Below are 14222 nucleotides of genomic sequence, written 5' to 3'. Positions count from 1 at the left end.
CCTCCTGTGAGCAAACAGCCAGGCTCACTATTAAAAGTTTTGCTTTTAGTTTGTCAGCAAGAAATTATTTTATCAAGAACTTTGAATTTAAAAACAAAATACTCATAGCTAAGACAGCCATTTAAGCTAAAGCTCAAGGAAAAAAGATGTTGTGGGGTTTTTTTGTTTGTTTGTTTTGTTCCCATACAGAATCTTTGGGAAGCTGTTATACCTGGCCAAATATATACATGCATATATATGCATATATATTAAATGCATATGTTTTATATGCACATATTTCTCTTTTTGCCAGTAGTAAAATATATCTTGAAGAAAAGAGGTTAGGGACATACCCATCTACTGCAGCCAAAGGATCTATAGGGATGCCTGGGATCCACAACACAAGTATGTGTGCACAGCGCCTACTATCCAAGATTTCCAAAGTCCAGTAATTTCTATTGACGGCAAGAAGACTTTCCAAATTTCATTTCTCCTGTCCTCTCTTCCCTAAACTCTGCAGGCAGGAACCCCCTCCCTTCCCTCCCTCCTTCCTCTCTCTTCCCATTAGAAATGTCACTACCCCATCTGCTGCCCTGAACTCACTTGTGCTGGCAGGGACTCACGGGCAGAACGAAGGAGCTGAAGTCATTCAGCAAAATGTGCTACACAGACCCTTCCAAGGCAATTGCTAGCACTTTCCACCAAGTAAAAAATGTTGTGCAGAAGGGATTTATGCTGCTATGGTTCTCCTTTCATGCCTGAAAGACAGATCAAGACACATCTCCTGCATCATTAAATCCAACTCCTTCTTGCTGCAGGGACCACGTAGTTTATTTGTTCACAGTATCTGTGCTTTGTGTCATCCAAGCTAAGGGGTGACCAAGGGAATTGCTTCCCTGGACACAAGAGACGCTGCTGTAATACCTGAATTACATGGAATTATCTTTGTGCATCTATCTCAAATGATGTTACAAATTCAGCCAGCAAAAGTACATGTATTGTGGTCAGCAGGCTTTCACTCACTTGAAATTATGAATACTTTATGGCTTTTATCAAATAAAACTGTAATACCACAGCTCAAAGTGTGCAGTCTTTTTGGAAACCACATTGTACAGGAACTGCTTCTTCTCATAATTACATATTTGGCAACAGAGGGTGAGGGGGTGAAGAAAAGCTCTTTTCCCATCTGCAGAAAATCCTGACAGCCTCTTGAAAACAACAGTAATGAGGGAGAGAAAAAGAGGTATTTGTGAAGGCTTTAGATATTAATTTCACATAAATATGCTAAACACAAAACCTTCCTTGATTTTCTTTTGTTTGCACGGGAGGAGGCTTTGCACATTTCACTGGAACTCCTGGCAAAATACAAGGATCTCAGGGCATGTAGCTCTCACAGAATATTTTAAGAAAGAAATTCTTAGTTGGTGTTTTATTTCACAGTATTCACACCATTCCAACTCTAGACAGAGGCAGAAAATGAAGAAGCAAAAAAATGGATCGAAGTTTACTGGACCAATAAAGTGAAGAAAAGGGAAACATTCAGATTAATCTTCATAGAGCTCAAGTAGCTCACTTCATCCTAAGGAAACTCCTCTTTGCTATGGAGCCCTGAATATGGGCTCAGGGAAGTTTGGAAAGGAAATCAGTGATAACAGTTGTCAGCTCTGGACAGCAGAAGGAAGGAAGGAAAACTTTTTAAGAACTCTGCCCCAGGAACCAGACATGAAGAGCAAAGCTTTGCCTTCAGCTCAGCCCTTCACCCTACAGTATCACAGCAATTTCAGACCAAGCTGTTTGCATGATCTGACACTTTACAAAATCTGTATCCTCTTGTCCAGGGGAGATTGTGGTGTGGCAGTCACCAGCACTGAAGTGGATATTTCCAGTCATAGAAGGAGAAAACTTGAGGCCTTTGAAAAGTCTTTGCTTTATAAAGTGTGGCTCCTGCGCTCTGCCTTGCTGTCCTATCTGCTGGCATGTACAATCATAACCCTTCAGCTGAAGATCTATATTGAAAAATTCTGCAAGGCAAGATACTGAGTGCATATGTTTATCTGTAAAGGTCTCTATTCAGAGACAGAAATTCTATTTATACCTTTACATGTACTGCAAATTTTCTGTAATATCCATAAAGCATTAGAACATGCTTATGTAAAATAGAGCACATGAATGTCTTTGATCTCCAGAAGTGTTAATCTCTCTTACTTGTGTTACTTGCTGCTTAATAAACAAAATATTTCTTCTAACATCCCAAATAATTCAGGCCAAAAAACCCTCAGAACACCTCGTCACTGAAGACAATTTTGAGACTTGTGGTCGCTGGTTGCCATGAAATGTATACACAGGGACATAATAAGGTAAGACTGTTCCTTAGGTCAATAATTTGAAACAGACACTATTTGAAATAAGCAAAACAGTAGAAGAAAGGTAATTATTGCTTGTCATGCTCTCAGGTTGCTTCTTGATTGGTATTTCAAGTTAGGAATAAATTGATCACAACTCTAGTAAATCAGCTCAAACATAAGCAGAACATGTTGTGATACTCCAGCTTGGATTGCTCCTGGAATGGTCTGTGAACCATCAGAAAGCACAGGTGCTTTGCCACCATCACTTATATGTAATCATGGCTTCTTATCTTCAGTCATTATGCAGTTCTACTTCTGTTTTTATTGACTCTTAATAATTTTGCTTTATTTAGCCAAAATACCTATCATTTAAAACCAAGTTTTAAATGGAATATCTACAAACTTGGGTGTGGAGCTTTTCCTTGAGTTTTCTGATACCAAGTTTGAAAAACATCTTTCTTTCTGTATAAAGTGAGATTAAAAGCTTCACTTCTTCTAATTTGCATGCTTGGTATTTAGCAGTCTGAAAGAGGTTGGTTTGTTCTGGCTTTTAATTTTTTCCAGGCATTTGGAAGCAATCTGCTAGACAGCATGAACTAGTAGCCAGCACAATGTGCACCTTCAACAGTGTCCTGTTAGTTGGGGAAAAGTCTCTGAACTCACTAAGTTCACCAGCCCTGCTGCCTGGGGGCTGAGGATGGAAACAGGACAGCACTTTTCCTAAGGACCAAATCTTATACTCCACCAAAGTCTGACTGAAGGTCTGGGGTGCAGGAAAGCAACAGAGAGGGCAGGTGGGTACTCAGTGTCGGCTGCCCAAGGGGTAAAAGCTCCAGGAAAATTTTGGAAATACCTTAAAGGAATAAGTGAGGAATAGATCAACCTGTTGTGTGACACCACCCTCCCACTTCTGAAGGACACAGTTTGTGTAGCCTCTGCCCCTCGGACCCTGAGCAAGAGCTAAAAACATCCTAAGGGATTGCAGCTGCAGCTCTGGATGACTAAATTCAGCTGTACTGTATCAGTGTAACTGGAAAAAAAAAGTGTTCCACATTGGATTTTATCCACATCAGTTACTACCACATAACAAATTATTACTCCTCTGTTTCAGCTTGGTGTAAACAGAGCAGAACAATATGAAACATCTGAAGAAACATCACAAAATAACAGGAGAATAACAACCATCTCTTAAGTTGATTGTACTAACAAGTTTTATTGTTACAAGAAAAGAAAAAAAACTCAAACAAACCAAAAAAACACCCCCCCACCACCTCACAGCAGGGTTCCCAAATTCGATTGCTGTGTTATTTTAAATTGAATACTGATGAACTTCTGATTCTGGCACTTCAAAACTTCAAAACTTCTTGATTACTTTAGCTCAGTCTGAAGCACTCAGCTTTAATGTAACTCAAGGCACAGCACCAAAATGCAGGACCAGCCTGACATCCAGTCAGGGTAATTCCATGGATTAATCAGGATGCCTGATTCCCAGAAATTTTGGGCACATTGGCTGAGCAACTGATTATGGCTGTGCTACAAATGAGAAAGACTATATCTTATAGCTTCCCAGACAGCACATGATGTATTCTGCCTCAGGAAATTCAGTGTGCATATTACTTCACAGCTTGGATTCCAGTTGCTCACAGAAGTGGCCTCCATATTCTGGAATTATTTCAGAAGTTTGTTGCACTCAGAAAGCATCTTATTTTACTATCATGGTGAAATTCAAGCATATGACCATATTATTCTCAGAATCATCAGAGAATCCTTGCACAACAATACTATAATTGCCCTAAAACAAGGAAGAAAAAAAAAAGAAGAAAATTAGTCCACAATACTGCCTGCTCTTGTCTAACTGGCTTCTTGGAATAATTCTGGTGATTTCTGTTAGAACTGAAAAAGACACATTCCCATCAGGGACTGTTCTCATAGGTATAGTCAGGTATATGAGTGCATAAAAATAAAACAGTGTTCACCTTCCTTCTCATGACCCGCCTACTCAGGAACAGCATTTCCTAGTCCCATCAGGAAGTGTCAGGTCTACCATGAGCTCTTCATGGATAGGAGGACAGCTCATGGCAGAGGATGTTCCAGTCTGTTACAAGCTCTGGGGCTACAAGATCTCTTGGACTGTTGGAGATCCATGAGTAAAGGGGAATGGTGGATATTTTGGACCAGTAGGAGCTCCTTAGTGACATTTTTAGGGATTAATAGTCTTGATAAGGGTCTTGGAAAAGCTCAGACAACTGATGAGGCAGTTGTTGGATGAGAGTGGCTTAACTTGAGGACTGGTGCTGCCCCTGGTTTAACAGTAGAGCACTGCTTTTACTTTTTGGATACTGTTATCCCATTTCAAATCTTTGAAAATGGTTTCATGGAGTAAAAGAGCAGCATGTGAAGAGAATGTAAAATAAAGAATGAAATGGGCAGAAGGAACATGAATGGATTTACTCGAACAGGTAAAAGAAAAGAGAATAATTTACCAAACAAAATGGAATAACTAAGGTGACATTAACCGATTACTTTGGTCTTTTCTTTTATAAAATAAAGGAAGAAAGATAGAGGAATAATAACCTTTGAACATCTATCATTTCAGAGATGCTACCATTTTATTGTCATCAATTCTATTATAAGAAAGTTTTCTGACATTTCCTCTTCTGTTTTCTTCAGTTTGGGTGAACATCTTCAGAAAAAAGTATACCTGTAAGTATGTGATTTTACTATTATATAGAACATTGAAAAGTACCTTTGGAAATTCAAATCTTGAGCCTTTAATGTCAAATGCTGAGTCAAGTGTTTCTGAAAAACAGAGATAATTATAATACAAAGAGTTACTTAATCATAAAGCCATCAATCAGGCTGCCTAAATAATTTCAAAGCAATATGGAATATCTCTCAGTAGCAGTTGCCAACGTCACTTACTCTTTCACTGATAAAGCCCTCATCTGGTTCTTCTCTCAGAGCTCTGACTTTTTGTTGAAACCACATCAGAAAATAGGAATTAACCACAGTGCTCCTGCAACATCTCCTCCAGACAAATCCTACTGTGATAACTCCAGTAATTTAACTTGTAATAGTAGTTCACTTGAATGGTAACTGAATAGAGCTAATACTGATTTTTAAAGAAAGGAAAACTGACTGTATTTTGACATCCTTACAGGTCTTTTTGGCCTTTAGTCTGACATCCTGCCTGGATTCTCTGAATCTGAGTATGTATTGTGTTAATATTTGTTAGCCCCTACCAAAGGATTCACTCTTCTCTATAGGAAAAAAAAACCAAAAACATCCTACATAGGTGTATAAAATCTCTTAAAAAACCCATCCAGACACATGTCTAAATAAACTTTGTTCTGGATATTAGCAGTGCCCACAGTGCCTCTCAAATTTCCTGTTCAGTCCAGTCAAATCCAATCTTTCCATGTCATTTTAGAGATGTTCAGAATAAGTGTCATCATCAGATGAAGGATATTAGTAATCCTCATTTATGGAGATGGAAACTGCAGTACAAGGATGTTAAAATAAAGAATTTGGATATTTTCTACTTCACTGGAATTCTGGCACTGGAGAATTGCCTGCTCTGAGGTCTGCTTCCTGCCAAGCAAGGTCTAGATTGTGGAGATAAAACTCTGTTTGCATGGCTTGATTGCACCATGTATTTTCACACCAACCTCCTTTCAGTGTTCCGCACAGTGAGTATTCATCGTCAGCTCCGCTGCAGAGGAGTTCTTTCCAGACGAGTGCTTTGGCACCATCATACCAGACATTGAAGACAATCTTCAAAAAGTGGATGTCACTTCCTAATTAAAACATTGCAAGTAAGAAAATGGTAACTGATGGAGAGGAAAAGCATATATGGAGATGTGCTGTTTAGATAAAAACTAGATTTAGCCAAAATACTGTATTTTTGTAAGACTCCCCCAAAATTAAAAAGGTATCTATCTTGAAAACTGCTACTTCCAGAAAAACGAAAAAGAAAAAAGCTATTGTTGTTTTTAACAACAACAACAAAAAATTAGTCTTAAAAACATTTGGAAGAAAAATTTCAAAGTCTGTTTTAATTTCTTTAGTAAAGGAAACAGAGTTCATTCAGCTCCACAGCTACTCTAAACACGGGCTCAAATTAAGACCTTAGTTTTAAGCAGGTGTTGCAAAGAAACTATCATGAATGCATCATAAAAATGTCTTTCAAGAGAAGGAAACCTAATGCAGAAGGGGAAGTTTATGATACAGCCAGGTCCTAAACACTTCATTAGCTGAGCTTGCTGGCTTAAAGGTGGGTTTAAAGACCACAGTTAGGTTTGCACACAAAATGCAGTACCATTTCCAGCTTCTGAAACACACATATTCTTCATAGAAGTCCTGCCATAGTTGGATGGCCTGATGATACTCTCTCTCCTTTAAAAGACTTGGATCTGGTCCAGGCCAGAAGACCAAAATGCCCATACACCCAAACTGTCACAGATTTGCATTTACAGTGACAGTCCTGTGTGCAGGGCTCTGGTAACTGCTCCAAGTAAAACTCAAACACGTTTCATAAATCATCATTTCTGTCCATCACTATAGTTTACCTGTTCCATTTTTAAGCCCAGAAACAAATTCTCTAAATCACATGGCATTTAGGATGAAGTGTCAGTCTTTCAGTTGTATTTCATTTTCAGCATTTCCAGAATATAATTGTCTAGTTAAGAGACACTCACTTGGAATCCAGGTAAGAGCAGCCTTCCAGATAGGTTTGTTCTTTGTGCTGCAAGGTGTCAGATTAAACATGAAAGAATGAGCTGCAGAATCTACAGGGAAAAAAAAATTTCACAGTGATAGTGTGAATAGATTTCTCAATAAAAATAATAAGAATATACAGTTATACACACAAAAATCACATATATATTTTTAAATGTATTTAAGTTATATGCTATAAATTTGCTTAATATAATATATGTGGCAAATATTAAATATGTTTTTAAAATTATATTATTAATTATTTTTACATTTAAAGGGCAAAACCAGTATCATATTTCTTTAAGTAAAGAGAAGTAAATTTTTGGTTGATGATATTTTGCACACAAAAACCAGAGACAAAAGTACCTTTATTTCCCTTTGAAGATATACAAACTTTTCATTAGCACTTAACCAGCATGGTCTTCTACTGAAAATATCCCTACTTATGCTAATCATGCTGACAAGAGCTAAAAATATTTTTAATGCATCAGCGTATTTTCCAGGTAATGTAAATGAACCTTTGAGTAGATTTGCTCTGTGACTGAGCCACCTTGCATTTTTAAAATTCACAAAATATCAGCCCATGACACAGACAGGGCAAGGAGGGACACACCATGCTGTCTCAGAACCTGATTGGTACTGCAGCCTGACAGAATACGACATTCCCTCTTTTTTTTTTTCACATACTTCAAGCTTTTCATTGTAACATACTGGTTAACTCAATGGGTATAATTTATACAACAGAGTACTTGCAAAACTAGTTTAAATCCATTATCTTCTAATATTTTCTGAACAAAAACATGCCTACTTTACTTGAGAATAAAATTCTCTCTCTTCTAGCTGCTGGAACCAGCCTTGTGGTAAGATTTATGCCTATGAAGTAAAATTCTTAGAGTGATTAATAACAGAAATATACTTCTTGTTCTTTTTCTGTATTTCTCAAAGAAAAATAGAAAGAAAAGAAACAAATTTAAAAGAAAACTCACAATCCCTCAGACTACAGTAATTATTCCAGAAATTTAACAAAAGGATTACCTATTTTTTTACTTACCGCAAAAAGTATATGACATTTCAAGATCTGATGATGTACAAATGAATTCACTGACTCCAGGGGTAAATAAAATGAAAAAAAGGAGTCCAAACATAGTTACTTTTTTTGCTCAGTATCCGATGGTATAAAACTTCACTTGGGAGAAAGAGGAAGAAAATTCAGCACAGTCATCGTCAGTCACATGTCTTCAGGGAAAGTTCTGCTATTTATCAAATTCTCTGCAATCTTTGTTAATTCTGCAGCACCACTGTCAGTTATCACCACACTAAATTTTGTTAAGAAAAAGAATTCCTGCTTTTGCTGTTACATTTTCCCCAGACAATGCAGCTGAAACCAAGAGTGAAAAATTAAAGAGAAAACTGTGTGAAATGGGGAAGTGGAATGACATTATGACTACCAGAAGCATGTAATGAGCAAGTTTAGTTGAGTCATCCAGGGTAAGATTTTTAAAGGCATAATTTCAAACACAGAGTTTCCTGCACATATTAAAGAAGAGAAAAATCCACAACTGATGAAAACCAAGTCCATTCTCTTATTTTTATGGTAGCCAGTACCTCTCACTGGTTTTCATGTGAGCTTCTTACAAAGCTCAGCATGCTTTAAGAATACACCAGACATCTGAAGGAATGTAATTAGATTACATATTTCAAATGGAGCTGAATGCAACCATCTGATGTTATGATGTGCACAAAAACCATGACTGATTGTGCCCAGAGATGGGGGTAATTCCTAGATTAATTAGGGAAAGGGAAAATTGAATTAAAGGTGCCTGAAAGTACCAAATAATTAACTACTACATGAAATAATTTACAAAATAAGACAAAAATTTGAAAATTTAATGCAGCTAGAGAATTCCCTTCAGTATTTCCAAATCCTTCTATAGACCACAAGAAGAGTCCCACTGGCCTGACAGAGTTCAAAATTTTAAGAAATTTTCAGTATTTGGCTTTTAAGTGGGAATTCAAAATTATATAACTTTCCTGACAGGTCTCCAGAGTACATACATCACACACAGATTTTTGCTGTTGTTTAACAGGATGCTATAAAACATCCTTGCGATCATAGCAATAACACAGTTCTGTTTCAAGATGGACAAATTTTGCTTAAAAATAGTAAGACACACAATGAAATTGAAATAAATCAGGAAGGCTGTAAGAGTTGGAAAAAAGAAATGCAGTAGTGAGACAGTCACAAAGGAGCTATGAAACAGCTATGAAAGAAGAGCTACCTTTTGCTTGCACAGCCAAAAAAATATTCCTTTCAGCCACAAAACCATGACCAGTGGTGTGAAGGAATTTAACCTGTGACAAGCCAAGCCAGGCTCTCTGCTGAGTCTTCTGTCAGTCCAACAGGTTTAGCACAAGTCCCAGGTCAGTTTGAAGCAGGCAGGGGGTGGCAGTGACCGTACTCCACTGATATACAAGATTTCCCAGCTGAACATGGGTCCCTCTGTGGCCAGACTTGGTCTGGCATTGCTGCTTAATGCGTTGGGCGGCTGATGCACTCATGGGCAGAGTGGAAAGAGCACTGCAGATTGACAAGATTTTACATAAAGCTCTCTTAATATGAAAGAAGACAAACTCTCAGCTGAATTGACTTTCTAGACCTGGTTCAAGCATGGGTGTTTTTGTCAGATACTTGCTGCAGAAAAGTTATAGATGAGGAATGAGTCCCCCCTGGTGGCTCAGACAGACAGACACATACAGAAACCTGATCCTTCCTTATTGCATTTTTATTGCACAAGACTATTCAAATGCTTTAAAAAGTCAGTGTAAGAAAGCTCAATTTAAAAGTACCTGGCTGGCTAAATGGGAAAATAGGAACACTAAGTACTACTAGTATCATAGCTAAAATATCCTTTATGACCATGATTATAAAGCCTACAACCTTGACTGCTGTGTTTGGTCAAACTGTCATTAAATCAAAATAACCTTAATTATTTTTAAATACTTTCAGCAAATTCTGTTTTAGATGCCTGTGGCGTTTCACACCAACACCAATGCTGTTCATAGAAGTGATGTCTTGTGATGATCACTAAAGTCCCAAACCAGTGCACTAGTAGTGTGAAGAGTCTGTTCTGCTCCTTTCAAGTCAGTATGAGGATCACTGCAGAAGATTATAAAGTTCTATACACTTTAATTTTACAAAATCTTTTTTCTTTACTATAATCTTTTTCTTATATATTCCAATCCAGAAGGAAGGCAAAAAGGAAGAAGTGGAAAGAGCTGCACAATAATGTTACTTCACTGAGGTTTTTTCAGTGAAATACTTCGTTTATTTCGAAATACTTTGAAAGTAAATTCAGTAGGAACCAGCTCTCATGTCCAATTAACAGTACATAAATTCAAGTCTAAAGAATTCAGAACTTCATACCTATGACTTTTAATTTTGCTACATCTGAGATGTTGAGAATAGAAGTTTATTCCAAGGTTCCTCGCTGATTTGTGGTTAAAATCCTTAAAATAATTAATGATATTTTTATCTTCTTTCTCAATGCATCCAAGAAGTGCTTAACTTACTTTTGATTGCTTTTCAAAAAAATCACTTTGTATTTGGATTGTCGGCTGCAGACGAGTACATTGACCAGATGAGCACTTATAAGTCATTAAAAGTCCCTCTGGAAAGATTTTTAATATGCATGATTGTAATATCCCACCACAGAAAAATAAATAATAGTACACCAGTATAACAGGGGAAAGTGCTCAATTTCAAAGTGTTAGACAGAATTGAAGATTATATCCTACCTTTTGGCATGTAACGAAATTTCACTTTAATGGAAAACTCTTTCAAGACATTAACCACATTTATCAAATAAAGAAAGACCAAATAATAATTTTCCTTGCAGGACCATTTGTGAGTTTTTGAAGTAGACAGTTTTGCACCTGGAAGCAGACATTTATTTCTTCTGATTCTGGGTTTAGGGTTGATGCTGAAGGCATCATAACGTAAAAGGGACCTATATAAGGCATAAAACCGCATTCACAAAATAAAAATACACTCAGATATCAGCATAGAAGAATAGAAAACCGCTGACTATTCTCAAATCCCCTCACCCTATCTTTGACAATGTTTATAAGTAGAAAGTTTGGAAGTAGAAAGTCATGCCCAGGGATACAATAAAGAAGTAGAGGATTCATTTCCTCTACATGCAACTGATTAAATGCTTGAGAGTGCCATGGCAGTCTAAACCAAGAGTAGGGCACTGAACATATCCAGAGGTGCATTGGTAGCACTTGAGTAAGAAACCAAAGAGTTTTTGAAAGATAGAAAAATTGCTGTGCATTACACTGAATATGTTTTGTTAAATGCTGTATGAACTTTAGCTTAGTGGTTTGATTTGAATAAATCCCATTAAACCACTGGAGACTATTAAAATGTAGCAAACACATACCAGGTGGTATGGTTTTCCTGTGCAAACTATTATGTTGGAAATAACTCCCTGCCTCTTGCCAGTAGCCTTATGGTTTATTCTCTGCAAGCCGAGTTTAGGACTAAAACTTACAGTTGTACCCTGAAGTATTCATTAAACTACTAAAATTGCCAAAAAGAAGAGAAAGAAGAGGATGAAGGGATAAGAAAGGGACATGTCCTACCTGAGGCTCACAGTATGCACACCACAGCAACACTTTCCATCCTGGAATTCTAGAAAGGGAGACAGCTGGACATATTTTACAGCTGCTTGCTCTTGTTCTCTGCTATTCCCTGCTTAAAATAGCTGCTTGGTGAGGTCTGTGTAGCTCTGGGATAATCTTATTATAGTGGATCCAACTCACAGCTAAGCACACTTGTCCCATTTCTCATGCAGGCTGCAGCAGGCTATGCTGTACACTGGGGAATGAAGAAATCCATGGTATGAGACGTGAAGAAATCTGTGGTATGGCCACAGAACTCCAGAGCAACCAAATTACAGCAGTTTACCAAGTTTCCACCCTATTAAGTTATGTTGAGCAGCTGTAATAATTCACGTCTGCTCTTAATTTTTACAGCACAAAGAGACTTTCATGAAGTTTCCATCACCTAAATCAAGCCCTCATGGTTCCATACAAAAACTTACAGATTTTCTTCATCTTTGCCAATATGATGAGTTTGGTATGTAATAAAGCAAGGTCCAGTCAAATTAGTTAACTTTTAATTCTACAGAGTGTGGTTAAGAGCGTGAAGTATCCCACAGCTTTAAACATTTCCCTTTGAAGTACCAGAAAGGGATAATTTCCTCATCAAAAACTTTTATATTTGCACAAAAAAAAAGAGGGTTGTAGGATAATTTAATTTAAAAAATAACTTTTAAAAATGAAAAGGAACTTTGTACTTTAGAATTAAGAACAGATAGGGACTAATGAATAAAACTGTGGACAAAGCCAAAAACTTGAGAAAGGGAGAGGATCACCAGCAAGAAAATAGCATGTAGTAAAAGTCTAAAAAGAAAAATTTGCATGTATCCTGACTGTTATTCAAAGGGAAAAGATAAAAAAAGAGTAATGTATGACCTTTTTTAGAAGCTTTTAAGGCTGGAAAGGGATAGGAAGAATGTGTCTAGAATAGAGGCTTCGGTAATTTCATACAGACTAACAGAATTACCTAGGCTGGAAAAGACCCACAAAATCATGGAGTCCAACATATAGACGGTGTTTCCTTGAACACCTCGTTTAGGCAAAGGAAAAGAAATCTTGTGATTTCAGTGGGGATAAACTGGGCAAGCTTTGGCCCATATCCATGCACTTGATGGCATCCCATGCCTTTTGATGGCTTTCACTTTGGCCAAAAATTTATTTTCTTTTCAGTATCCATGCCATGTCTCTGATACCTTCCCCTCAAAGTTCTTTCTTCCTCCTTGATTGTTTCCCCTGCTTTTGCAGCATCTGTAAGGTTAGTTTTGGCATGTTTTGGTCCTTTGCACTGCACCTCATTAATCCTGGTCCATTTGCTTGTAGTCACAAAATGTCCCTATTTTCTTTTTTCTTTTCTTCAATTGCATTTGATCATATTCCTTTGATCATATCTCCTTTCCAGAGTGTTTCTAAGTCTTTCTTTTTTGTTTCTAAGATTTTAATGGGGATAAATTTTGGCAAGCTTTGGTCCAAGCCCCTGCACTTCATGGCATCCCATGCCTTTTGATGGCTTTCACTTTGGCCAAAAGTTTTTTTTCAGTATCCATGCCATGTCTCTCATATCTTCCCCTCAAAGTTCTGTCTTCCTCCTTGATTTTTTCCCCTGCTTTTACAGCATCCGTGAGGTTAGTTTTGGCATGTTTTGGTCTTTTGCACTGCACCTCATTAATCCTGGTCCATTTGCTTGTAGTCACAAAATGTCCCAATTTTCTGGTTTTTTGTTTTTGCTTTGATTGCATTTCATTTGATCCTATCTCCTTTCCAGAGTGTTTGTAAGTCTTTCTTTTCTGTTTTGCAAGATTTCATTTCCCGTCCCGAAAAGAAATGGAATTCCGGGAAGGGAAACAAAATCTTGCGAAACACAAAAGACCTACAAACACTCTGGAGAGGAGATAGGATCAAATGAAATGCAATCAAAGAAAAAAAAAAAGAAAGAAAATGGGGAGATTTAGTGACTAAAAGAAAATTGTCTGGGAGGAACTGAGGTGCAGTGGAAAGGACCAAAACATGCCAAAACTAACCTCACAGATGGAGGTGCTCAAGGCAAGACTGGACGTGGCACTCAATGCCCTGGTATAGTTGGCACAGCGCTGTTTGGCCATAGATTTGACCTATGACCTTGGTACCCTGTTCCAAAGTCTAATCACCCTTTCTATTTCACCTGATGTCAAACCTGAACCTCCCTGGCACAACTTGAGGACATTTCCTCTCATCCTGTTGCTGTTTTCCTGGGAGATCAGTGACCCCCATCTGGCTACACCTTCTCTAAGAAAAGGTCCCCCTGAGCCTCCTTTACTCCAGGCTAAACAATCACAGCTCTTTCAGCTGCTCCTCTCAGGACTCACCCTCTAGACCCTTCACCATCTTCATTGCTCTTCTCTGGACACACTCCAGCACCTTAATGTCCTCCCTGAATTAAGGGCCCCAAAAGTGAACACAGTATATGAGGGGCCAAGGAAAGGGGGGCAATCACTGCCCTCGTCCTGCTGGCCACACTATTGCTGAAACACATTGATACATTCC

General features: G+C 37.8%; 1 protein-coding gene across 1 annotated transcript; it reads right to left on the bottom strand.

The window, feature by feature from the left end:
• Positions 1-3564: 3564 nt before the first annotated feature.
• On the bottom strand, positions 3565-11788 carry LY96 (lymphocyte antigen 96). Its single transcript, XM_005430791.3, has 7 exons — positions 11685-11788; positions 9320-9618; positions 8092-8226; positions 7022-7111; positions 5993-6121; positions 5071-5123; positions 3565-4116 (listed from the first exon to the last, which is right to left on the bottom strand). Exons 3-7 carry the CDS (start codon positions 8183-8185, stop codon positions 4027-4029), a joined length of 456 nt encoding a protein of 151 aa, XP_005430848.2. The 5' UTR covers positions 8186-8226; positions 9320-9618; positions 11685-11788; the 3' UTR covers positions 3565-4026.
• Between the last annotated feature and the right edge of the window lie 2434 nt (positions 11789-14222).

Source organism: Geospiza fortis, unplaced genomic scaffold (genome assembly GCF_000277835.1).
Source record: "Geospiza fortis unplaced genomic scaffold, GeoFor_1.0 scaffold922, whole genome shotgun sequence".
NCBI lineage: Eukaryota > Metazoa > Chordata > Aves > Passeriformes > Thraupidae > Geospiza > Geospiza fortis.
The sequence above is the reverse complement of the archived record's forward strand: the minus strand, read 5'-3'. Positions and strand labels throughout refer to the sequence as shown.

Excerpts from the sequence above, each read along its gene's own strand:
- LY96 (XM_005430791.3), bottom strand. The coding sequence starts at position 8,185 with ATGTTTGGACTCCTTTTTTTCATTTTATTTACCCCTGGAGTCAGTGAA. Across the intron at positions 7,112-8,091 it reads AATGTCATATACTTTTTGCG|ATTCTGCAGCTCATTCTTTC; the intron begins GTAAGTAAAAAA and ends TTTTCCCTGTAG. Across the intron at positions 5,124-5,992 it reads GTGCGGAACACTGAAAGGAG|AAACACTTGACTCAGCATTT; the intron begins GTTGGTGTGAAA and ends TCTGTTTTTCAG.